The sequence below is a fragment of the Patagioenas fasciata genome, chromosome 4, assembly GCF_037038585.1.
Source record: "Patagioenas fasciata isolate bPatFas1 chromosome 4, bPatFas1.hap1, whole genome shotgun sequence".
Taxonomy (NCBI): domain Eukaryota; kingdom Metazoa; phylum Chordata; class Aves; order Columbiformes; family Columbidae; genus Patagioenas; species Patagioenas fasciata.
This window is the reverse complement of record NC_092523.1, coordinates 45,986,765-46,013,211: the sequence shown is the minus strand read 5'-3', so window position 1 is coordinate 46,013,211 and position 26,447 is coordinate 45,986,765. Positions and strand designations below refer to the sequence as shown.

Here is a 26,447-nt window from a genome sequence, read left to right as displayed (position 1 = left end):
CTCTTCTTAACTCATAATTTCCCACTTTTCTTTGCCACACACTGCCATATGGATTACCAATGCAGTTTCTTGGGGAAATTAAGTTTTATCATCATTAACATTTGAACTTGTTCATACATCCAGCTTTAGGGATCTACATTAGCTGGTAAATCTGTTAGGTTGATCTTTCTCTAAGTTACTGATATATGCAATAGAAAGAGAAGAGTAATGGAGCACATGGTACAGAGCACCTAAATCGGCCTTCTGCTCTGAACTGTCCTTCAGAAAAATCTCTCCTTTAAATGAGTAATCAGATAGGAGATTGAGGAACACTACCTTCTTCAATTACGCATCATTTAGCAATAAAACATTGTTTTGTTGTTTTACACTCCTTCATTTTTGTAGGAACAAATAAAGATATCAGCATTCCCCAACATCAGCTAACATGGCTGACAGTTGTGGAGGAGATATATTTAATAAACTAAACATCTTGGGAATCAAGCGCAAGGGTTTGTGCATATCTGTTCTGTTTTCTTATTGTAACTGTTCATCTTTGTGGTTAGACTATTTGTAAAAGGCAGAATCAGGATGCATTAGAGATTTTAAGAAGTCTTTTTTTTGCTTCAGTGACTTTAGGATCAGACTCTACATGAAAGTAGAATCAGGTTCAACATGTTCCAAAAAGTTGCTGCTGAACAATACTGTGTAAATAGAATTGTTCTGTTTCAGTCATTAAATCTAATTAAACTTGAGAAGAGGTGAGTTTGGCTTCTCAAGGTAATTTATGGGATTCCATTAGTTATTAGCTTTATTTATACTGCAATACATGACTCTCACTGCAAGCAAAATAATCCCTATTAATTTCTTTTTTTTTACTAACTTCGCGTAAAATGACTAAAGTGTGAAATACTGTATTGAAGACACTTACTTAAGATTCTGTTCACATAGATGACCCATTTAATATGGAATGCAGCTTGGAGAAGGTTGTCATTGCTTTCAGTTGTATCTGTTGGTTCTGATCTTACCATGTACCTAAATGTGTAAGGACTCTGTATTAAAACATCTGCTGCATCCATCTTTCTTCTGGCTGACTGTGACATGCCCGTCCTCTGGCAGCTGTGTTTGCTGTGGTGTTAATGACATTGCAAACAGCTTTCAGCAAAATAAGGATTTAAGCGGTCTGTGTAATTCGTTACTTGCCACAGGTTCATTCAAGGGAAGGGGAGGGTCCTGTTTCCCGGCAGGTGCTGGTAAAAGCAAGCGTAACCTGAGCATTGACCCCTGACTTCAGGATGTGCATTTCACTCAAGCTTTCTAAATTGTATTTGGGTGATATTCAGTGTTTTGTTCACAGAAAGAACTGTGGCTGAGCAAAGACATAATTATTCACCTTGAATTATAAAGACTCTCTAAAATCAGAAATGCTTATTAGAATACAGTGTTTTTCAAGATACAAAGATCATTCTTTAATTCATCTTTCTGCTCTAAATATATTCCTGTCTTCATAGTAGCATTCCAGTAGTTAGTGAGTAGCACAGGTTTCAGTTTTCATTTTTGCTTCATTTTTCTAGGTTATTCAACAGAGAAATGAGGAATGTGACCACATTCAATTTTTAATTGAAGAGAAAGAGTCTAAAGAAGAGGACTACTATGAAGACCTTGACAGATTTGAAGAAAATGGTACCCAAGAGTCTCGCATCAGTCCCTATACTTTCTGCAAGGCCTTTCCTTTCCACATAATATTTGACAGAGATCTGGTGGTCACGCAGTGTGGCAATGCTATATACAGAGTCCTTCCACAGGTTAGATGATTCTCATGCATGAATAGTCAGAGAGATTCCTAATGCTACATGCTTCACAGGTTTATTGTAAAGATGAATAAAGTAGATTTAGGGTTCTCTATCTAAACAGCATTCCCAGGTAAGTGTGTAAAATTTACTGTGTTGTGCTCCTCTTGTTTGTAAAAGAACTGTGAAAATAGCCCTAATTCTACAACATCTCTGTTTGTTATGATCATGTCCATGTGAAGTAAGAAAATAAGCTTCAGCTGATCATCCCCACAATTCAAGTGTTAGCTTGATACCAGATTCTTTCTTATAGCTCACTTCAAGATACATTTGCTATGAAAGTGGCAGATAACTCTTTAAAGTGAATGTGAGACAGTCAGTACAACTTGGCCTGGGGTTCAGGAAATGGTCTTGCCTGTACTACTGTGTAGTGTAGCAGCCTAAGTATATTACTTGACAGTAATGCCTTCAAATACTTAAGCTGTCAGATGCACAATAACTGAAGAGCAGAATAACCAAAATTATAACATACTTTCTTGGCTTGTGCATCAAAAGTATCATATCAGTATTAACTAAGATGAGCTAAACTATGTTTGTGGTATATATAAACCTGTGTTCTCAACTGAATGCAGCTGCTGTGATTTCCTCTGATTAACAGAAAAAGAATACTCAGAGGTCCATTTAATATTATGTATTCTGTAGATGAATAGGATACCTCAGTTCTTGCCTGAACAAGATGCTTATTTTTTCGAAAAATAGGCAACAGGTAAAAGCAGTAAATGAGAGAAGCAAAAAGGAAGATGATAAAAACACTGAATGATCTTTACAATTAGGGCAGCTAATGTTGCACACACCATGGTGACTCTGAATCATTGACATAATTTTCAAATGCAATTTTATGTTATTTGCTTTTTCTGCAATTTGTTTTTGGTGGTTTCTCTCTGAATTTTGCAGAAAGATTTGAAAGAAGAGCTTTGTAAGTAGCTCTGCCAGATTTTTCCCAAGGGTATTCACTGAGTGGCTATAACTAACAATTCAGCCTACTGAGGATGGTTGTCAGAATCCTTATTATCAGAGCTGATGCTTTAGAGAACATAGTATTGAAAAGGGAGTTTGAAGGAGGTCACTTAAGAGGAAGACACTGAAATAATTTTTTTACTATAGAGTAGAAACAGTTTGACAGATAACAAATGTGATAGTCTAACACTATTTTACAAAGTCATTTTGCAGAGTAGAATTGCACTTGAAAGGTGGTATACTTCTGGTGTAAAGTCCTTAATTTAAAAACCTTGTGTTTTAATGAAGAAATGCATAAGGTGTATGTTCTCTTCCATTCATTATTGTCATCTAAGCAAACTGAATATAATTACTCCATGCATATTTTTATTATAAAACATAACATTTTATTTTCTTTTTTCAATTCTAGCTGCAGCCAGGAAATTGCAGTCTTTTGTCAGTTTTCTCCTTGGTCCGGCCTCATATTGATATTAGTTTCCATGGGATCCTCTCACATATCAATACAGTCTTTGTACTGAGGACTAAGGTAACTAGAGAATATTCACCTGGCCTTTCTTTAAGTACGTACGTTTTGGAGAGATAAGAAGTGCTGAAAGCTCAGAAGTCTTCAAAGAAAATTCTTTGCACTATAGTACGCTCAGTCCCTTTTGAGTCTTTAGCCAAGGAAAAGTCAGAGCTGTGAATTTATGTGTAGCTGCTAAGTAGAACGCTTTATAGGGATGTTGAAGTACATATACTTAATGTCTGTTGTTTCCTTGCAATGGGCCAACCCATTATATAGTATTGTACGAAAGTAACTGTAGAAAAGCAATTAATTACGTTTACTTTTGCTTCATAACAGTGTGTGAGACAAACATGAAATGTGTTCTTGCTTGGGCCTGTGCGTTCATACACAGTTCTGTGTCCTTTTCTGTAAAGAGTGGAGGAGAGGAGACAGATGACATGAATGAATACAGCATGTAGAGTAGCACCCACTATGTCTAAGAGCCTGTTTATTTATAGAAAACTGGACCTGAGAGAAACCAACAAGCTTTCTTAGAGATACTTCCAGGCACATATACAACTTCACAGAATAGTCAATACTTTAGTCAAACTACTGTTAGGAAATGACACAGAAGAAAACAAGAAGTTATGAACATGAATGTAAAGGCAGATACCACGCTTTCTGTCTTTAAGGTAGCAAATCACGGTGTCAAAATATAGGTAGTGTATGGTGTTCATATTAGAAATTGATTGGTTTTTAATGTAGGCTGTAACTCTATTCCAAACATTCTGACTGCCTTCACAGTGAAGACCCTTACATACATGGCCTGGCGCATAACACATGTACCATTGCCCTTATGTAACTGTGACTTCTCATCACCAGGAGGGGCTGCTGGATGTGGAAAAGCTGGAGTGTGAGGATGAACTGACTGGCACAGAAATCAGCTGCCTGCGCCTGAAAGGGCAAATGATCTACTTGCCTGAAGCAGATAGCATTCTCTTCCTTTGTTCACCAAGGTACTTCAAACCTTAAGAGTTCTATAAAATTGATTTTCATTTTACAATTTCTAATTTTAAAAACACGAGAGTAGTACTACAGAGATTAATTGGTTCACGTATTGATTTTGTAGACTTTGTTATGTTTATACTAAAAGAGGGAGGAGCATTTACATTATTGAATTATTAAATTATTGAATTATTAAATAATTCAATATAAACATTGGGACGGACTGACCCTGTTTGTACAAATGGGAATTCCTCATGATTCCATGTTTTTTGGCAAGTTTTGTCCTTTGTTTCTTACTCTGAGAGTGCTAAGAAATGTCAAATTGATTTGGTTTCCTCTGTGGATTCATATATTTTTGAAGTAGTTTTAGTGTAATAGAGCAGTGGTGATTTTAAAGAAGTGGTTGGAATGGGGGATTGAATTGAGTGCTTCTTTAGCTAAGGCCATGTTGAGCTAACACATCAGATTACACAGTTATGATACGTTAATCTCCTGTATAAAAGGGGCAGAGTAGATGAAGACAGAAAGGGAAGAGGGTATCTTAGTGTAATCTCATATTTATGTATTGAAGTATGTACATTCGATATGTTAAAGGAACTCATCAATGAGAATTCTGTGTTTAAATGCAAAACTCAAGAGCCAGGTGTTAACAGGAATGAACACAAATGTTGTAGAAGGGATGTGTGGTACAGCTCATCACAAGTTCAGAGGCATAAGCTTTCTTTTCTTATTCAGCAGTCTCTGCTGTTCATTTGAGTTTTAAACGCTCCTTTGGCAAGTTTTATTGTATTTATTTCTCCACATTGCAGTGTGATGAACTTGGATGATTTAACTAGAAGAGGTTTATATCTGAGTGATATTCCATTGCATGATGCGACCCGTGATCTGGTTCTTTTGGGTGAGCAGTTCAGAGAGGAATATAAACTGACTCAAGAGCTTGAGATCCTCACCGACAGGCTGCAGCACACACTGCGTGCACTGGAAGATGAAAAGAAAAAGACAGACACGTAAGAACCAAATCCTGATTTTGAACTGGAACAGTCACAGCAATGTATTATTTATAGCTACCTTCTTCAAAAAACAACAGAATCTTGGAAGGAATAGGAGATACTCGAGGCTGTTAATTTTGGAGTAAAAAAATAGAATTTTACTTTAACACCTCATAGGGTATTTCTTTATGTAGCTTGTCAAATGTCATCTATAGTCTAGGATGTTAAATGCACGGGTGTTTTGATGGCTCTGTCTCTGATAAGGAAAGTTAGGAGAATTGAACTGACAATCTTCTTTGCTTCATGGATTACCTAAAACAGTAGTTTTGCAAATGTTCTTACATGCAGTCCCTGTAGCCAAGACAAATTTGATGAACGTCCAAGTGGTACTGTTTGACAGAGTTCGGTGACGCAGCTGTAGATGGCTTTGTCTTTCTGGACTGCCATGCTCATAGGTTAATAGAACAGAAAAAGATATGTTATAAGTCTTGAAAGTAGTCTGTACAGTTCTAATAGTTCTTTCTGTTTTGCTCCTGCCTTTCTTTTCTTACACATTTAGATTACTGTACTCTGTTCTACCACCATCAGTGGCAAATGAGCTGAGACACAAGCGTCCTGTTCCAGCCAAACGCTACGACAATGTCACCATTCTTTTCAGTGGCATTGTTGGATTCAATGCCTTCTGTAGTAAACATGCCTCTGGAGAGGGAGCCATGAAGATTGTTAATCTTCTAAATGATCTTTACACAAGATTTGATATTCTGACTGATTCACGAAGGAATCCATTTGTCTATAAGGTAAGCAGATTAGTTTCAATGTATTTAATCTGTGACTTGTCAATAATATATTATCGTCATTCTTTTCAATCCTTTGGATTTTAGGCTTTTCAAAAAAAATAGTTATGTTCTCAGTCTTTGAATTTTGTTATCTAATATTAAATAGCTAAAGAAGAGTATGTTGATTATCTCTAAATGTCTGATGAAACATAAATGGCTCACTCCTCAGCAGGATGTCTGCAGTCAGCCATTAGGTGGATATAAAAATCTACTTCCACGTTTAGCACCTATACAAGCAATTTGTGGTTCTGCTAGCCCTGTGCTTTAAGTTTTTCAGTCGTATACCTGGGTCTTTTAGTTGTAAATGATTTGGTTATTCAATGTGAATTTCTTTCATTCATTCATTAGGACTGAGGTGTAGTTGCAGATGCGGCTATAGCAGTAGATAGGTAGAGAAATATATAGATATCCCATATAGATGTACACGTGTATGCTTGTATGTTTATATGTAGAAGATTCATGCTTAGCTTTTACTGGAAATCAGTTTTACATCCAGTACCAAGTGAATCAAGGATGTGAATCAAAACATAGTGCTCAGTTTCTACAGAAATTCAGAAGACCCCAAAAGAAAGCCTCCAGTTCACACCATCAGTGTCATTTTGTTATGTTGTTGGCATATGATCAGTTGTCCTCAATAACGAGCAGAGATTACGGGATTTAGGGTGATTTGAATGAAAGTGAAGGGAGACTATTTGAAAGGACAAGCACTCCTGAAGGAAGCGCTATGTCCATTCTAGTACTCTAAAGCCCATGATAATGAAGTAATTGAAAAATATATATATTGATAGGTGGAAACAGTTGGGGACAAGTATATGACAGTGAGTGGTCTACCAGAGCCTTGCATTCATCATGCGCGATCTATTTGCCACCTGGCATTGGATATGATGGAAATCGCAGGCCAAGTTCAAGTGGATGGTGAGCCTGTACAGGTCAGTAAATGTGTGGGCTTGAATGAAGAGCCCATTCTTCGAGATGATGATAATGATGAAGTCCAGGCCACGCAAGCTTTGGTATGGTTAGATTTTGAGTACATATCTACAAATCACAGAATGTTAGGGGTTAGAAGGGACCTCAAAAGATCATCTAGTCCAATCCTCCTGCCAGAGCAGGAACATCTAGATGAGGCTACACAGAAATGTGTCCAGGCAGGTTTTGAATGTCTTCAGAGTAGTAGACTCCACAACCTGCCCTGGGCAGCCTGTTCCAGTGTTCTGTTACCCTCACTGAGAAGAAGTTTCTTCTCATATATAGGTGGAACCTTTCGTGTTCCAGTTTGCACCCGTTGCCCCTTATCTTACCATTGGTTGTCACCAAGAGGAGCCTCACCCTTTATGTATTTGTAAACATTAATAAGGTCACCCCTCAGTCTCCTCTTCTCCAGGCTAAAGAGACCCATCTCCTCAGCCTTTCCTCCACTCCCTTGATCATCTTTGTTGCCCTGCACTGGACTCTCTCCAGCAGTTCCCTGTGCTTCTTAACTGAGGGGCCCAGAACTGGACACAATATTCCAGGTGTGGTCTCACCAGGGCAGAATAGAGGGAAAGGAGAACCTCTCTCGACCTACTAACCCACCCCTCTTCTAATACACCCCAGGATGCCACTGGCCTTCCTGGCCACAAGGGCACAGTGCTGGCTCATGGTCATCCTGCTGTCCACCAGGACCCCCAGATCCCTTTCCCCTACACTGCTCTCTAATAGGTCATTCCCCAACCTATACTGGAACCTGGGGTTGTTCCTGCCCAGATGCAGGACTCTACACTTTCCCTTGTTATATTTCATTACATTTCTCCCACCCAACTCTCCAGCCTGTCCAGGTCTCGCTGGATGGCAGCACAGCCTTCTGGTGTGTCAGTTACTCCTCCTAATATAAATAATAAATATATTAATACAATAATAGATGTTATGTTATGTTATGTTATGTTATGTTATGTTATGTTATGTTATGTTATGTTATGTTATGTTATGTTATGTTATGTTATGTTATATGTTATGTTATGTTATGTTATGTTATATTAATATTATGAGGAGTCACACATAGATGTGACATGTGTAATTCCCAGACCTTATAATCTAATTATTCTGCTTAACCTTTTAAAGGACCAAATTAGATCTGCGTCCTTTATGTCTTTTTTCCAATCATTTCTATCTATTCAACAAATTTCCATGGTGCATCAAATACAGTTTATTGAGTCGGCTTCATCTCAATGAACAGAACAATAGTATTCTCTTACTGATGTTTTTGATCATGCTTCAGATCCTCATGTCAGCATGAGAAAATATTGCATTAAAAAGAACAGTAGAGTTCCATAGGCAGTTCTGGCAGTGGTTACTGGCAACAATGGATATTAGTGGAAGTTCACTCATTGTGGAATTTTATGAAGATGTTGTGGCATTAATACATAACTGGGGGAGCCTGCATTGACCTGTCCTCATCAGAGCATTGTGAGACCAAAATAGGTAATGAATGTGATGCATATTTCTATGAATATTATTGGTGCCGCACCTGGCTTAGATCTGTACACTTCACTTTGTCATTGGGCAAAGAAGTGAGAAGGTTTGATGTGGGGCATTACAATAACTGTAATGTTCTATAAGAGTGAGTTTCTCCATACCCCTGTCTTATCTCTTGATCTTTTAAATGCAAAATACCATGATGTTTCCTCTGGGAAACGTCTTTTTCTCTTGACGTACACCATCCATTTCTACATCTTCTCAGCACTCATAAACACAGACCTGCAGAGTATGCCTCTATTTCCACTTTCTTTAATTTCACAGTACATAATAGCAGCATGGCATGGTGCATGTTGGAAAAATATGGAGTTTGTTCTTTCATGTGATTGGCGGATCATGACACCGCACTGCAATAAAAAAGTGACACAAAACGCAAGGCTTTGAAGGAGTAAGAGGGGCACATTGAAAAAATAAACTCTAGTAGATAGAAATGGCATAATACCTGTGTTTAGTCAGAAGCATCAGATTAGTTACATTGATTTTGAATATTCAAACCTTATTTTTTCTTTCTAAAGATAACAATAGGAATCCATACTGGTGAGGTAGTCACAGGTGTCATAGGCCAGAGGATGCCACGTTACTGTCTCTTTGGAAATACCGTCAATCTAACAAGCAGAACAGAAACTACTGGAGAAAAGGGAAAGATCAACGTCTCTGAATATACTTACAGGTGAGTGGTGCAGTACTTTTATTAGTGTTGATATCTTAAAAGAAGTAAGAGCATAAGATGAAAGTACCTGTGGAGTTGAAAATGACAGGACTCCCCCAACACATTATTTAAGTACATGAGTTCCCTTGAAACCATATGGCAGACTGCATTATGATATACTGTTATTGATATGCAAATATAATAATGATCTAGAGATATATTTGACTCTTTTGTTAATTTGCTCACCTATCTGTAGCATGTTCAGTATTTTATATAGTTTGTGGCATGGAGGCACAGTACACACATTTACATGTTTTGTTTTTCAATTTCAGGTGTCTCATGACACCAGAAAATTCAGATCCTCAGTTCCACCTGGAGTACAGGGGTCCAGTTTCTATGAAGGGTAAAAAAGAACCAATGCAGGTTTGGTTTTTGTCCAGGAAGAGTACAGAGACAGAGGTATGACTAACCAAAGTGTAATTTTTTTTTTTAAGCAAGGCATAAACATGACAAATTTAATCTAAACCACTGAGATCCATTTGCATTTGCAAAACTAAATGTTCCCTAAAAAAAAGGAAGGGTTTTGTATGCTATTTCATTAATGTGTTTACTATCTTGACAGCACATCAAAGTCCTTGATTATTTGTCTTTGCAGTTTGTGCAGTCCCCAAAAGAATACTTTTGTGTTTTGAAAAGTCCTTGAGGGAATGCTAAGTGTTTAAATATTTATATCTCGTTCTTACAGATTTCTCCACTGTACTAGATTTTGCAATATAATGTCCATTCCTGTTTAGCTTACATCTGGTTATTAGCACTTCAAAATTCACCATTTGCTTCCTTACAGTGAATGAATAAATGTGCCTTCGAATATTTAGACAACGGTCTAGCAACAGCTTGCAGGCAGGTTCACACCTGATGTGTGTGGTGTCTGGTAACCCCAGATCTGCTTGTTCAGAGGCTGTTGCGTGATAGAGGTCTTGCTTTAGAAATTACCATGATGAAAACAATTTCTTCTAAATGACATATGAGCCTATATCCTCTTCTAAAAGCTCTTCAAGCACTGGGTGCTCTTTAAGCTTATGCCTCAATTTCAGAAGTCTGGACCTGTGTTAACCAAGATCTCATTAAAAGCCAATGAGATCTGGACTCATAAGTGTGCTACAAACTTAGACACTTGATGAGGTAACAGTATGCCAGCTGATTTGCGATAGCTGAGCAGGTGCATACATTCCACCCATTGCCACAGGGAAGAAAAAAAAAAAGCATATTAATTTACACAGCCTGAATTTTGTCCTAAAATAATATAAAGAGTTTTAAGCTGATGTATTTAATCTTAAAAAAAAACTTGGCTAAAATATTGACATTAATTACATATCTGAATAGTCATGTGCTTCTGAAAATTAAATTTAGGCTGTTAAACTGTTTGGGGTCTTTAAGAGATCTAATCTGGATTTATTACCACTGGTACCCAAGTGTATGAATAATGACTTTTTAGTGGGAACTCCCAGTTTTAACCCCCAGTGCTGAACTTCAGGGAAGAACTTGTGCTTTAATTCTGCTGAAGTCTGTATTTTAGTATATATTACTCACAATAATGTTTTGGGTGCCACTTTTGATAATACTTTTCTATTTTTATTTTATGTCAAGGTTAACAATAATTTCACATGGCTACCATTCTTTCAAATCTATACTTGTATTTAAAATATATTTTAATGAAACACCTTTCACTTTTTTCTGCATTTTAAATTATATTCTGTCATTTGTAGCAGGGCACATTGTAATTTTAAATGTAAAATTTCAGAGGGGTACTGAATCAGGTGGGTATTTTCCTTGTTTCAGCCTCACATGTGTTTAACATGAATATAGGATTCAAATAGTTTAGAATTTTAGATACTACAATTTCATTTTAGATCTGTTGTACGACAGTTGTTTTTTAATTGTCACAACAGTCCTGAAAGGTACTTGCTGATGCCGTTTTCTAGTAATTGAGCTTTTTAGAGGAGAACAGGGGCGCAGGAATAAACCTGACAGAAAAACGCTGTTAGACTGATTTTCAGCAGCACTTAAGACTCACAGTTTAAGCACACTCAAAGGCTCTCTGACTTTTGTTATTTTTGTTAATTCTGACCTTCAGATATACATGTAATTCTTATAGATAGGACTTCTCCCATCATAGGTATCGCTTCTAAATTGTAGTAAGTTTGGGAGGAGACTAGAAAGATACATTCATGTGGAACTGATAATAATTTTGTCAGAGGTGAATTTGAAAGGTGAAATAATATAATCCTCTAATCTTTTAATTCTTTTCCACTCTCTGCACAATTTTATCTGTCCATACACAAAAAGATGCACTGACTTTTACTCTAAGATTTTCTGAACTGTTTGCAGTTTGTCATGTAAAAGTACTTTTCATGTTATCTCTGGCACTTTATAGGCTGTATATAATAGTTGTAATCAAAAAACATACATCAGATAACCAACTTTTTATGTTTGATTACCTCAGAGTAATCACTTTGCTTTAGGCAATGGTGTAGTCTTGATTTTCTTTTCAGAGTCTTATTCTCTCTGACCTTTCAAACACAAAAATGTGCTAATGTATTATGTGCAGTGCCATTAATTTTGGGAGGGCTGTTCATAACAATAAGTATAGCATGTTAACATATATTCAGAAACTATATGGCAAATTTCCTGAAAGGTCACTCCACAATACTGGAAGAAGTGGCTTATAGAAGTAAACATGAAAATATTTCTTAAATCATCCTGAAGATACTTCTGCTGATTATTCTTTTACTGTGAAGTTTTCTACCTCTCCAGTATCTTTACATCTAGGATACATTCACAGTAGTGATTTATTCCTCTTTTTGTTAAATCTCTTATCTAGTGATTAGCTCAGCATTTGCAAATCTATCAACATATTTTATCCTGAAGCCCGATAATTAGTATATGGTGAACAAAGAGGACAAAATACTTAGAGCTGGCACAGAGGTGTGAAACCAAGGCTTAAAATATGCTGTCTCTCTGTGAGGCCTGTAGGAAATGACAGGGTTGGAGCAGCTCAGCATACCTCAAACTTGGTTCCTTAGTTGCCATCTCTATTTACCAGTCACCATGAGCAGTAGTTACTTCTGAGAAAGACCTGATTTACAAGGATCAGTGTTGCTTTGGAGTGCTGCTCCTTTACTTTTTTCCACTTAAGATGTCTCTTCCATGATACCATTACAGAGAAAATTAGAATTGCATCAGAAAAATATATAGAACAAAAGCAATGGTGGTCAATTACTCATTTTGCATCTGCTTGTTTGCATGTTACAAGTTTAACTATTACTGTGATTATTATTTTAACAGAGGTTCAGCTGCAGTTTCTCTCTTGAGAAACGGATTTGTTGTGAAAAATAAAGCTTGCAGAGAACCTGCAATTTCCATCATTCCTCACTTTCAGTTATCTTTCTCTTCAGCCTTGTCTCCACATCACTGACGGGATCAAGTTAAAGTATCTCAGTCAGAACTGTTAGTTCATCAGGGCATGTAGGAATTGTTACGTTCCTACATACAACTTCTACAAAAGAAATATGTGTGTTACCTATGCTGTGTTTTATTATTTTGATTATTTACTGATATTGGTTGCAAGTTCTAAAATGTATTCTATCGCTGCATTGACTCACCATGTTGTTGCTTCAAAGAAAATCTCTTACTTCTCAAATTCTACTTGCATGCACTCAAGGAGACAGAGAGAGATGCTTTCTGAGCTGAGGGAAGAGGAAGAGGATGCTGGATAGGGTGCAGTACTGTCTTCACGTAGGTTGCAGGCAGTAAGGTTGAGTTACAGATGTTACTTCACATCGTATCTCCCATTGCCACATGCAGTACCATTGTCCTTTGCCCTGCTCTTGAAATCATACTCACCATTTTTTCTCCAGACTTGCTTGCTGTTTCATTTTTCTTAATGTTTGGTATTGTTATATCTCTGCTATGAGCATGTATTTCAAGCTTTCTGTTTTTTTGATATGCATTTTTGCATGTCATTCATGTGGCACTTCCTACCACCAGATAAAACTTTTGTAGTACGCACGCCACAACTAACCAAACTGATACTTCACATGTTCATCTTCATCTCTGAAGTATAGTGGTTACATAAATCAGTGACATTTCTGGAAAGATAGGTATTTCAGTTGTTGGGCAGAACAATGAACCTGAAGAACTATTTTAAAGAATAATACCTGAAGTAGCATTATGAAAACCATTGTATAAATGCTGTTTATCAGATTTAGTTCTGCTATTACCATGCTTCCCATTCATTTTGTGAATAACACTTGATGCACTGTAAATTCCTGGTTAGAAAAAGGTTTCTCTTTTGATACCATCCTGCATTTTCCCTTTGTAGACACTATGTAAACATTTTCTGTATTGAAAGGGTGCAGTTGTTTGTCTGATACTGCCCTTTGAAGCATGTGCCAATGTACTTCTACTGAAATGCTGTTCACTTGCAGTGTATTTGTCATTGATTTGTATTAACTGAATTAAGTTGTCATGTTAATAATAGATTGCTGGACAATTTTAGACCACCTGTAATGCTTTGATTCTTTCCTGATGGGGACCCCAGAATGGAAAGGCAAGCTGCCAGGATGTGGTTTTCATGGTTCCCTTTTGGTTTGGTCTCTCTGATTTTCAGAAATAACCATACTTTATTCCTTGGGAGGACCTGATAATATTGTAGGCATCATGGCATAATTAAGGGATGTAAAGCTTGTAAGGGAACATAGTGTCTTTTATCAGCTGATACAGTTAGTAAAAGTGGACGAGGTTTTAGATGCATAGACTTGCCATAACTTCAATATACAGTGCATTGTTATGTGAATAATATCCATTCTTATTTGACTGATAATTTCTGAATATTTGCATTATAAAATAGGGTAGTGCAATTACTTTGTGTATAAAAACTGTATCTAGTATACCTTATCAGCACAGAATATATATGTATAAATGTTTCGTGTTAATGTGCAAAAGAAATTGCAATAAATTATTTTTTCCACTGACTTACAGAAATTTTGGGATTTTCTTTTCGGTGAAAGCTTTATTTCATTGTTTGATACAAAGCAAGTGTGTTCTTCATTCCATAATTTGAAGTCCAAGTTTAAATAATTTACCACGTCATTGTTCCAATGTTTGCAAATGTCCAAGAGTCTTCCACTTTCAAGTTAATGAATCACATTGTCAGGTTAAAGTGGTGTTCAATATGCACAGATTAATGCTCCAGAAATAGTAGATGAGGTCACAAAAATACATAGGTTCCTTTGAAACTCTTGGGAAATATTTAACAATCAACAATGATTAGCCATCCACTTTGAGCAGGATGTACATTGCCAGCCAAAGCTTTAGGAATGGCAGACGAAGAGAGGAGGCCACAGACATTCCTTTCCATCATCTTGTTGGACAGCAACGCACCCCAGCGCTCCAGGAGAGGTTGCCCTCGCTTCAGTGACTACACAACAGCAATTTGCAGTTGAAGTTGGTCAAGCTTACCAAAACTTTAATGGTGACTCCCAAAGACATGGGATGTGTGATGGCTGTGGTTGTGCATTGACATAATTCATGCAAATAGAGGGGCAGTAAATTAAGTTTCTGTATTACACTTCAAGCTGAGGGAACATGGCATGCCAGAAAACTCCAATAATGATCTGAGTTTATATTTTACCTTCTTATTACAGAGCATTAAAGCTCCTGTTAAGCTACTCTGTAATATAACAAATTTCTTTAAGCACTAGAATAATAGCTCATATATTGTACTCATATAAGAACTCTTTATCTCAAGAAAACCAATACAATTTAGGCACTTCACCACTTCTATTACTAAAACTGGTCTTCACTTAAATGCTGTGTTCAGCTACTGAAGTTATACTTTGCTTAAATATTACTTCCAGCTTACAATTAAAAACTTATGTGGGAATTTAGTTCTTTCACATGTGCTCTATTGCATCTTTTACTGTAGTGATTTACTTTTTCAATAGAAACTCTTGCTGGAACATGAGGCGGAGTAATTACTGAAGTCTGTTTCAGAGGCATTTACAAATACGTCTTTTATTTTTGCATTTTTTGTAAAATTTGAAACAAGCGGAAAGAAACAATGAAATTACAAATCCTGAAATCCATTGCTGCTTGTAATCTACTGGCTCATATGCTTTTCTTTGAATTCAGGTATGCAAAAGAGTTTGGGTTTCTGTGGTATTATCAACAAAGGCTGTGGCCTTGCAGGGACTCTGCTACACTACTGCTGTCCTGAAGTTGGCACTGTGCTTGGCTTCCCTAAGGCAAGGCTGAGCAGTCTGATTGCTGCTAATGTTTCTTGGATGATGTAATACTTTTCTTTCCTAATGCAGGTCTTGAAAGACAGCAGAAAGACTTTCACTGGATTCAGTAAATCTTGAGGCAAGCTTGTTAAACACATACTGTCAATCTTTAGAAGTTAAATTTTAAAGAATTCCACACCAACAAGGCCATTTGATAATATGGCCCATATTTTTTATGTTGATCTTTTCAATGACCTTCCCCATGTGGAATTCTATCAAAACTTGATTTTGTAAAATTTATATGGGTAGGAAAATACACGTGTTAACTTTTTTAGCAAAAATATTATCAATTCTACCATAGTAACAGGGTTGTATTATGCTATGTTTACATTTTAATCGCTAATACACTTCTCACAGGCTCTGTTGGGATGTTACAAGTTACGAGCCTTATGCAGTCAACTTTTATTTATGTTTGTATGCCATAAGGTAAAAACTGTAAATCCAGTCCTCAGTGTGAACAAACTCTGGGAATGTAATTTCACGTTTGATAGTTTTGGGGGAAAAATCAGAATGATAAAGAATGGATGAGATGCTCGTTTGGATAAGCTATTCACAGTATTATCACAACAGTTGTTATTGCATTTTTTACTTACAAAAATAAATGAAAATGTTGTACTACTCTGGTTAGGGAACTAGAAAGGCTTTATAAGTAAGAATAGCTTCAAAACTGTCCTGAAACTTCAGTAAATGGGAAGGGTATGGGTGTGATACTGCTGGTTTTAACTCCATATATGTTTCTGAAAAGTTACACGTGGGGACAGACCAAACAGCAAGCTACACAAGCAGAACTCAATTTTCTTTTAGGAGAGTGCAGGCTTGCAGACTTTGACGATACAAGAGAGTGATGCATTATTCATGAAAATAGTGTCTTTTATCCGTATTCCTGTGATTTCTGTTGAGACTATCCACTAGGTCCAGCTGAATGCACACTTGGATTTTGCAGGATCTGGGGACTTTTTGTTCACCTTCACTGCAGGTTTGGAGGAACAGCAGACAGCAGGATGGGTCTTAGACCTGGGCACAGGAGTAAAAGCTGTTGCCCAGAAGACACTTAATTCACACTGCTGCTATTAGGCGATATTTCATTTTAGAGGAACTGCATGATATTATTCTTACCTCACAAATGCATCATTGGCAGCAATGGTTTATTAGCACCCAGAAAAGTCAATTTAGCTCTTATATACATATATATATATGTGTTTTAAGCATATATATACACCCACATATGGAGAACATCCTCCAGGAAGAAGTCATGAAGGCAAAAGTGCAAAAACTGATTAGGTTATGTGAGATCTTTTTCATGACTTGGTGACAGTGTTTAGTGCAGCTGGTAGTACAAAACATATCTGACTAGTTACAAGCTCACATTTGAAGGACAATCATATGTATAAGAAGGAAATAGGAAGGAATATGTTAGCGTCTGATATGAATAAGAGCTGGGTGGAGCCTGAGGCACCACAGCCTTTTGTTTGAACAAGAGTCTAGTAAAATGTAAAGCTAATAAACATCTGAGTGTGCTGCAGCCAAGCTGTGCACTGCAGTATACACTGGTGTACTCTGAAATTTTGGCAGCCTTGTCAATAACACCTGCCAATAACACCTGTTTCCATGAAGCCAGAGCAAGGCCTGAGGCATCCACATCCTCATGTGGTTTTCATTGGCCATATAAGCAAGTCAACACTATACATATATTGTCACAAACTGTAAAATGATTGTTGAATGCATTTCCAGAACCATCGTATATTGGGGAAAAAAAAAAAAAGTTGGGTCACCACGTTCTTGCAGCATGAGAACTTGTGGATACTTCAGTAGTTGTGTTCTCCAGACAGTCCCCAGGCAGTCAGCATAGTGGTACAAGTAGGAGCGTATGGGCAACTGTAAATGAATTCTGTCAGTCACTGTGTTGGCTTATCATCTCCAATTAAAGGGATGTTACTGGACTTACAGTCCTGTTTTATTTGAGTGCTAGGGACATACAGAGAGTCTGTGTTATTATTTTTTAATTAACAAGATCCTTTCTTTCCTGAGGGAGAGTCTGAACCTTGTAATTTCGTGCACCTACTTGCAAATGACGGAGAAGTGGGTAGTAAGCCAGTAAACAGAGCTGTGCTAATCTAACTGTAAAGAAAAAAAAAAAAGTGGTTCCTTTCCCCAGTCTATAGCTGCCCATACAAGGCACTATGTTTTTTTTCTCTATTGTTCTTCAGACTTCTGGCTGCCTTTGGGTGACAGTTGTGGAAAAACTACAACAATACATGCTGTCTCCACTAATTCACTCTTTGTTTGTTATTAGCAGGAAAAAGCTAACGTACGTTTTCATCATAATGGTCATGGCTCTTCCTGCCAATGTAGCTGTTTTGGAGATAATGACTGCCAGGGAATGCTAGAACAATTTTGTGATTATTATTCTGGGATGAAGCTGTGTGTTCTTTTTTATAAAGGTTTTGTTTTGGTCCAGACTACTCCACATATCCAGCAGTCAGATTGACATTGCCTTTGTTACTGGTTTTGGGTTGTTTTTTTTGTTTTGTTTTTTTTTTTTTCAGAGGTGATTATGGGGATTTCAATATATATAAAGCACTTAGTAGAAATTTTATGCTACAGTACGATTGTACTTTCAAGGGACGCGATTTTGTGTGATGAGGGTCTACGAACTTGTAGCAATCAGCCAGTTCTAGCACACATTTGTTTTTATCTGTTCATATGCTGGACACCTCTGGTGTGAAGCCTGTGTGATATTATATATTGCAGGATCTCAGGGTCATTCTAGACTTCCAAAATTGATTTTATACTTTGATAAGTGTGGTATCCTGTCTAGTGCTCAAACAACTGACTTGTGATTAAAATGATGGAACATAGCTGAGCAGACAAAAGACTGAAAGTGTTCGTAGTGCCTAGCTGGTATTAGTCCTAATCCTGAACTGGAGACCGATTAAGTCAATAGTCCTTGAACCTTTGTTTAAAAATAAAATATAGACAAAAAAAAACCACACAAAAACTACTTGGCCATAGTTTTCAGATGAAAAATAAAACTTTGTTTGAGTTCAGTATTGCTGGCTTCAGTCCCTGTGTCAATAGGAGCATAGTGTTATCAAAACTGTGCGAAAAATCGCATCACTGTTTGTAAGGTTCCTTGAAAGAAAAGACAGCAGGTTATGTCCTGTTATTTTGAGATAGTTTATGCAAGTCAGCTTAATAAATGGCAATTTTCATATGCAAAGCATTCAGAAACGCTCTGATTTTCAAAGAAGAAAAAAAGTATTAGGACGTTGAAGAGTTAAGTATATTTTTCCCACAGAGAGCATAGTGAATCATTCAGAGATTTAGCAGCCTGTTCAAGAAATGAAAGCCTTGCCTTCTGTCACATTATAGGTGTGATTGTGGGCAGTTACTTGATGATCTAGAGCATAAGAAACTTGCCCACTAAGTGAGGATGCATGCCTTGGCACAAAGCCTTCCTTTCTCAGTATCCTACCCCTCAGGTTTTATAAATACATATATATATATATCTATCTCACACTTTTAACTTCTGTGTAGGCCACCTTTCTTCTTTCCTTGCTGCTTTAGCCTGTATGCAGGCAAAAAGACAATACTCATGAGGCCTAGAAAATAAGTACAATAGTACTGCATTAATCCTGATGAAGGCGCTATGCAGGGGCTATGTAATTACTTTCTACTCCCTGTCCTTCTTTTCAGTTTAACATAAAACATATGAACAATCTTAAGAGCACAATTATTGGCGGGGAAGGGTACAGCTATGGACAGGAGAGGAACACCTGAACTCCAACTAGAACGACCAATAGGTGTCTCAGATTACAAAAAACCTTGTTTTCTCATCTGCGGCTCATATTGTGTAAATTCAAGGTTTGATGTGCATACATTTTTAAACTGGAGATGTCAGTATTTTCTTAAGCTGTAATTACTTGTTCTATCAGGCAGATACCAAGAAAAAGTCAACATTTATTTATTAAATACTTGTGCTAGGACAGGTTTTTTTGCTTACTCTCATTATTGGGCATGATTCATTTTCCTGCTGTGGTATCTGTGGGTAAATGGTGACTTGTATTTTCAGGTGGAAAACACAGCACTGCAGCTGGAGACAATCTCCTTTGTCTTTAGCATTCCCAGGTGTGTCACATTTTAAATATGATACCTCCTTATCTTTCAACCATGATTTTCCTGGCACCATGGCACTGCAGCAGTAGGAAACATTAATCTCTGGCTGCCATAGCCTGTCAAAAGGAGGCAAAGTGAGCTTCTAAAAAAGCCACTGATTCCCTTTCTCATTATATTTTCTTAATTTCTGGTCTCAACATGCTAAGAACTCTCCAATTAATTGTTCAAGAAAGAACCTGCAAAATGACAAGCTGCTGCACCATGGGAGATCACACAGCAACCAGCCCATAAATATGATGGGGGAGCTCTTCACTGGCACAGCTGCCAGTCCCCAGGTTTTATGTTCCTCCTTGTCTAATGGAAGAACTTGCTCTGTGTCAGATGATGCCATGTTTTCTAATTAAATGCTGCAGGGTGCTAGTATTTTCTCCCCCTGGTGCTACAATAATACCAGGTAATCTATGAAGGACATTACAGCAGTCTGGAAGAAAACAAAAAGGATATCATATTAGACTGTTATGACAGATTTTAAAAGTTCTGCAAGGCTGACAGGATAAAGTTGTAGTGGTTGCTTTGTATATGATCCTGCCTGAGAAATACCTGCATGTCCCACTCTCATACTGCCTGGGTAAAATACTCTCCATCTGAAAAACAATTTCAATTCACTTTGTAAAATTGTAATTTAACAGGGTGGAGGAACACACTTTAGAAAAGGAAATCCTGCCTTTTCTCAGTTGAAACTTTAAGGGAAGCAATGAGATAGGTTGCTGAACTTGTGTTATCTTGCAAACGGTATGAGCCTTTTGTCCCCAAAGCCAGGACCTGCAGCTGCTCAGAACCTGCGCTGGCTCTGCTGGATCCCGCTTGGCCTGGCAGTGGACGCCATCTACTGAAGCACCACAACATCGTCAGAAATGTCTTGATACAACATTTGCTCAACTAGTTTGAGCTTCTCTTCTGTTGTTCATTAATTTTTAGCGGGAAGAGTAATTTTTCTTGGGCAGCAGCTCAAAACTGGTTAAAGAGCAAGTATCACATATTATAAAACATTGGGAAAAAGTAACAGTAGGGCCTTGCTTTGGCCTGACCCCAGCAAAAAAGACATTAACAGTCACATAGGTCATCCAAGGGTGGAACAAGAGCTGCCTGAAGAATGTGTCTGTTTTGTTTGGGTCTTTTTCAAACTGAAGTCTGTAGAAGAAGGTACGGTGAACTGGATAGTTTTGCCCTGTTGTGTTTTAATGTTTATTATCCATTTATACACAATTAGAAAATAAAGCTTTCCCTGGAAAAAAGCTAATTGACTGGGGCTCCGTGTTTGGTGCTGAGTTACTTTATGTTTGTTAGGCCATGGCATGAACACAAACGCATTGTACAGTGTTCCTCCAGGGTGGAGGTTGTCTTTCTGTGTCCTTCTGGCTGATCACTGTTGTCTTCAGCCGTCACCTCTACCGAGAGCAGGGCCCGCAGTACCATTAGCTGTGTTTCAGCATGTAAGAGTTTGCAACTAATGCCCAGGGAAAACCCTCATTGAAGGCAGTGAGCAAATTCTGGATTAAACAAACACAGACCATAGGGATAGCTCAGTTCCACAGATGGATCACAGCTGGAGGTAGTTCACAAGGCTTCAGATGTTTCTCTTAGACACCCAGAAGTGTGATCTGCGAACATGGGACAGAGACGCTGCTGCCAGGCAGGGAAGGGGCCAAGAGCTCGCTGTGGCTGCAGGACTGTGCACACCCGCGGTCTTGTCAGCCTCCCCTGCTGTTGCCATCCTAGCAAAAGGGTACGATGTCAGTTTGATATTTGTGGTTGGTTCATCTAATATGGGCAGTATTAATATTACTTTAAAACCGTACAGCTTGTGGCACATTACATTTTACTTCAGGAATATACAAACCAGATGTTTTGTCTCTGATGGATGTGTTGATACTTTGCATTGTAACAGCTGTCATGTAAAAGGAGGTAACAGAACCTATCATTTTAAATGAACATAAAATATTCCAGTATCTACATAAGAAATGGTTAAAATGCCATTGATCTATGGCACTTTTTTTTTTGATAAGGATTATGTAACATCGGTGTTCCATAACAACCCCAATTCGAGATGAGTTAAACTTTTCCCAAGCAACACACAGTATTCCCACAACTGCCTTTACAGGAAGCTCTTAGAAGAAAAGTGTCCTAGAAGCAAATAAAACTTGTTACAAAGGAGATCTTATTTTAAGGGATAATTGTTAGTTTTCATTTTTTAAGAGACCACATCTTTCTCAGCATTTCATTTCATATTTCATGGATAGTTTCTCACAGAAGAATTTTTATGTCATTTCCTCTTGCAAAGCAGAAGATTTTATTGCCTCCATGAACCTGGAGACTTGTGGCAACCACAACATTGCTGCATACAATACTACACTAGGGCACTACCACGATGTGTTTCTCTGGTCTGTTAATGCAACTGGTTGGTTGAAAGAACTGGTCAGCATTTCAGGAGTGGCTGCTGTTACGGACTGCTCTCACTTCGCTGCTAGCAGTTTCTAGTTCCTACTGACCAACAGCATTACACCCAATGCAACATAGTGCATTTTACACGTGTTTCTGTGCCTTATGTTCTTTTTGACCACAACTTTCTGGCAAATATACAGAAAAAGTTCTATTAATACAAGTGTTACTGAAGGTGTCTCTGAATTGGTGACACGACTGAAAATACTTCCAAAAAAAAAGAAAAATTAATGTCCTGTTATTTCCAGACTGTCGCTAATACCTGGAGTATGCCAAAAGCCCCTGATTCTGATGCTTCTGTTCTATAGTTCCACCATCTTCAAACTACTTCTCGGTCTGTAATTACAAGGATGTGAATAAACTGGATGGACTAATGTTGAAGAGTCTTTGCTTCCTTCCCTCATCTATTTCTGTAACAATTCCCCTTCTATTCATCTCAATAATGCAGACATGAACTTTGGGTTGCATTTACCAGAGTTGTTTCACTTGGTCACTGCACTTGAAAACATCCGTAAGTCATTAGTATTACTCACTACAGTAGCTGGGTCAGGTTGGAATGTCTCCTGCTCCTAAACAGTGAACACATGCTGGAAAACTCCCTGCCTGTGGAAAAATAAAAAAGCAGCTTTCTTCTGGCTGATATGCAAGTGGGTGAATTCTATCGGTGCATGGCTTGGTGCAAAAAAATTTAGTAGCAATCAGGGAATAGGGAACCTGAGCAGGGAATTGGGTGATGAAAACCCCCACCCACCAGGGCACACCTCAGTCAGGGAAGAGTTTTAAGCACTGCTGTGGCTTTTTCATTGATGCCTGTTTCCACCCTACAGGGACAGGTGAAACACATGATCAGGAGGCTGCAGGATAAAGGAGACCTAGTGCTTCCTGAGCATTAGGTCCTGTTTGGGCCCTTCTTGTTTGACACTTATATGAGCAGCTGCATGCGGGATATACCTGCCTTGTCCTGTGCTAAAGGGAGTGTGGCTCTTTGGGTGTAGGTGACCTGCATGAAAGAAACTGATTTGCAAGGTGCTGGAGGCACCTTGAGCACCGTCTGTGCTCAAGGAAACAGTACAAAGTGATGTTGCTACTTTTTCACTTTTAACAAGAAAAAGAGGGACAGAAGTTGGGCACTGATTCTGTAAGTATGGCTGGAGTTGTCATTTTGTTTTATGAACCTGAGAGCTGCTAGGCATCTGTTGTCTGTTCTTCTGTCCTTTGTGCTCTTTAGGGCAAATATTCATCTGTTGATGTATGTGAACTATGTATTCTTTTTAATTAATGGATTCTACATATGCTTTATTTCATTAATCTGTTGTTAGTAATACATAGCCAAATGTATGCAGTCAGAAGACAGGAGATAAATCCCTTCTTCTTGTAGCTTTCTCGGCAGGACAACCATTCTGTCATGATGGCTGATTGCTGAACAATCTCAAAAACTAACCCTCAACCTCTTTCAGCTGATTATTAGAAGGCAGAGAACTTTTGGGTAATGTAGTGTTCATAAATCTAGCCAGGGAGACTGGTAGTCAAAATTTATCTTTGATGTAACCTTCCAGAATTTGACTAGCTTTAGCCGTTGTTGCATAGGATTTTGTTGTTAATGAAATCCATATTGATAAGTGACTGGTGTGTTCTTCTTGGAGGACACCCAAGGCATGGTCTTGAAGTCATGTAAATGAATGATCCATCTGTGGAGGTGTTTATATTTTATGCTCTATTGAGAAAACAGTGTTACAATTATACAGTTGAATTCTCAAATATACTTGTTGACTTTGAACTGAGAGAGTGTGATGAAAGCTACTGTCAGGGTTAATTAACTGAGCCTAACTTCACTGCTGAGTCGAAACTCAGTAGCAGGCTCTGTGTTTAGAAAGTATATTTCTTGTTCCATGTTATGAAAGACACAGAGGTTAAGAAAGAAGAAAAATGTTTGGGTTTTTCCTTAGCACAGGAACTGCTTGGATCCTCAGCCCTTCTGATGCTCCTCAGATGTGTAAACCATACCTTTCATTGGAAGTGTCACAAGAAATACTGTTCTTCTGTTTGAAACTACCCCTTTTTCTTCCTCAAAAATCTCATTTCCCTTATTGGACGTATCTTTTGGGGCTGAATACAATTATTAACTTGCTTATAATATTCATGATTTCCGGACAAATTTTCTACTGAGATTGGCTTATTGTGCTTAAAACTTCTCATGGGATATGCAGAAATTGACAGTGCCAGCTAGAGACAATTTGGTCTTGTATCAGCAATAATGAACAGATGGTCTCCAAATTTAGGTATAAACCTCATAATCCAGTATTTGCTAGTGTCCCCAGCAGAGTTTGTGGGTGAATATTTGCCAGAGCAGACTCACAAGATGTCATCAAAACAACTGGGGGGCAGGAGGCTGGGCTGTTCAACACTATTCAAAACCATTGGTGTCCCCCATTGCCTTCTTCACACACCAGGTGTGTAACCTGTGTCCCTCAGCAAGGGAGGCTTGAGGAGAATCATGCCTGTCTCTATGGCAGTGCTGTTGCTGTTGTCTGCTCACTATTTAGGTTATTTGTTTTATATTGAGACACCTAAGCTTTCTCTGGTAGCAGCAGGAATGAGCAAACAGGTAATAGCCATTGCTTGCCTACCCCACTTTCCTATCTGACCATTTAAAGTGGCATCACAAAATATTTCGGCACTTTGAATTGAGGGAAATGCAGGTGCTTTACAGTTTTCTAAGGCTGAAGGACCATTGGAGCAGGGTCCACATCTTGTGAAGTACTTCACACAGTGGAGTCCCCATCTGAACTGGAATACTGGAAATTAAAGAGCAACTGGTAACTTACTGTTCAGGAAAAATGAAGTCTCTAAAGGGTGGTGCTGTACTGAACAATGTGACTTTGTTTTTCTATATTTTTTTTTTTTTTTTAGAATTATGTACCTTTCTTAGTAACATTTTTGCTTTTTTTTTTTCCTGCTACTTGTTACTGTCTGCTAGATTTTCATGTTTCAACAGTGAAGAGCTTCTTACAATTAGTCCTGAAGCAGACACTTCATGATGTTTCTTGAGTTAAATAGTATTTTTTCCTCATATCTGGTTTGTTTCACATGGGACGTTGTTTACTATTTTAATTCATACATTGCTTAGAAGTTTGAACTAAAATAACCCCCAAAATTCCTTTCATTCAGGCTACAGTAAATGATCAAAATATGATGTAACCTTTCCAAACTAGAACATGCACAATCTATAAATGAACCGTAAGTTTACATGGGCGTGGTCTGAAATTGTTTGGCATTTTTAGGTTGGAAAATTTCCACTGAACTCTGGATCAAGTCTGTAACAAATTATATTAGTTCTGCAGACAGTGGCTAGAAACGTTGAGGATTTGTTCAGATTACAAATGTAGTGGGCCAGGTGACCCAAAGGAAAATATGCCAGGGCTAGTCTTATTAGCTAGGAGCAGCAGCACGCTTTGTGTTTTCTTTGGAAGCTTCTGCACGCAAAAACCTGTTGGTTACCCCGGGAAAAGAGCTTATATTAAAATTCTTAGCTAAAATTATTGGAAACTGCACTAAGAGTGGAGTTATTTTCATGGGAGGCATATGGATTGAGCTGAACAACACCAGAAGCAAATTTTGGTTTTTTTAATGAACAGTTCTTGCATGTTCTATGGCATGTGTGCAGCCCTGAGAAGTCTACATTTTCACAGCTTGTGTACAAAAAGTCTTCCTTCATGTAACTGTTCCTGGTTTTTATCTGCAGTCAATTCACAGTTTAAAATAAAGCCTTTAAGTATGTAATGGATACATCCACAATGGTCAAATATATAATAATAAATCTTACCTTTAATGCCTATTTGCCAAGTCTTCAATAGGTAGAATAGATAAGGCAACCCAGTGCTATGCTGACATTGAGACCCACAAGGGACATAATGTCTGTAAATCTGAGTGTTCATGAGTTTAACTCAAAACAACTGGCTTGGTTGAGAGTGGCTTTGAAAGTGTCACAAAGTAAGCAGAAATACTAATAATTATAATGTGGGTTACAAACTTTCTTTTCATCAAGGACCCTGAAGTGTACTGGAAGTATTACTAAATTTTCTAAAGCTTGGGATCCTTTCTTTAAAAGGAAACCCCATAATTAGCAACGCAGAAGTAGATAGGTGCATAACCAGGCTTCATGTAGCAAAATCACTCATTTTTCTAGAGGGAGAAGTGCTTTAGTATTTCAGTCTGGAAAAATACGGCTACA

At 37.9% G+C, this 26,447-nt stretch overlaps 1 protein-coding gene across 4 annotated transcripts in view; it reads left to right on the top strand.

The window, feature by feature from the left end:
• GUCY1B1 (guanylate cyclase 1 soluble subunit beta 1) overlaps nt 1-14,290 on the top strand; it is a 44,233-nt gene extending 29,943 nt beyond the window's left edge. For 2 of the 4 annotated variants that reach the window (XM_065837874.2, XM_071807764.1), the window contains exons 6-14: nt 1,551-1,781; nt 3,193-3,309; nt 4,150-4,283; nt 5,082-5,279; nt 5,821-6,058; nt 6,886-7,026; nt 9,124-9,278; nt 9,590-9,716; nt 12,713-14,290. In XM_065837874.2, coding sequence (XP_065693946.2) covers nt 1,551-1,781; nt 3,193-3,309; nt 4,150-4,283; nt 5,082-5,279; nt 5,821-6,058; nt 6,886-7,026; nt 9,124-9,278; nt 9,590-9,716; nt 12,713-12,769 — 1,398 coding nt within the window. In that variant the 3' untranslated portion in view covers nt 12,770-14,290. Of the gene's footprint in view, nt 1-1,550; nt 1,782-3,192; nt 3,310-4,149; nt 4,284-5,081; nt 5,280-5,820; nt 6,059-6,885; nt 7,027-9,123; nt 9,279-9,589; nt 9,717-12,602 lie in introns of all 4 variants that reach the window. The other 2 variants (XM_065837877.2, XM_065837875.2) reach the window with 2 other exon arrangements.
• The last annotated feature ends 12,157 nt before the right edge of the window (nt 14,291-26,447 follow it).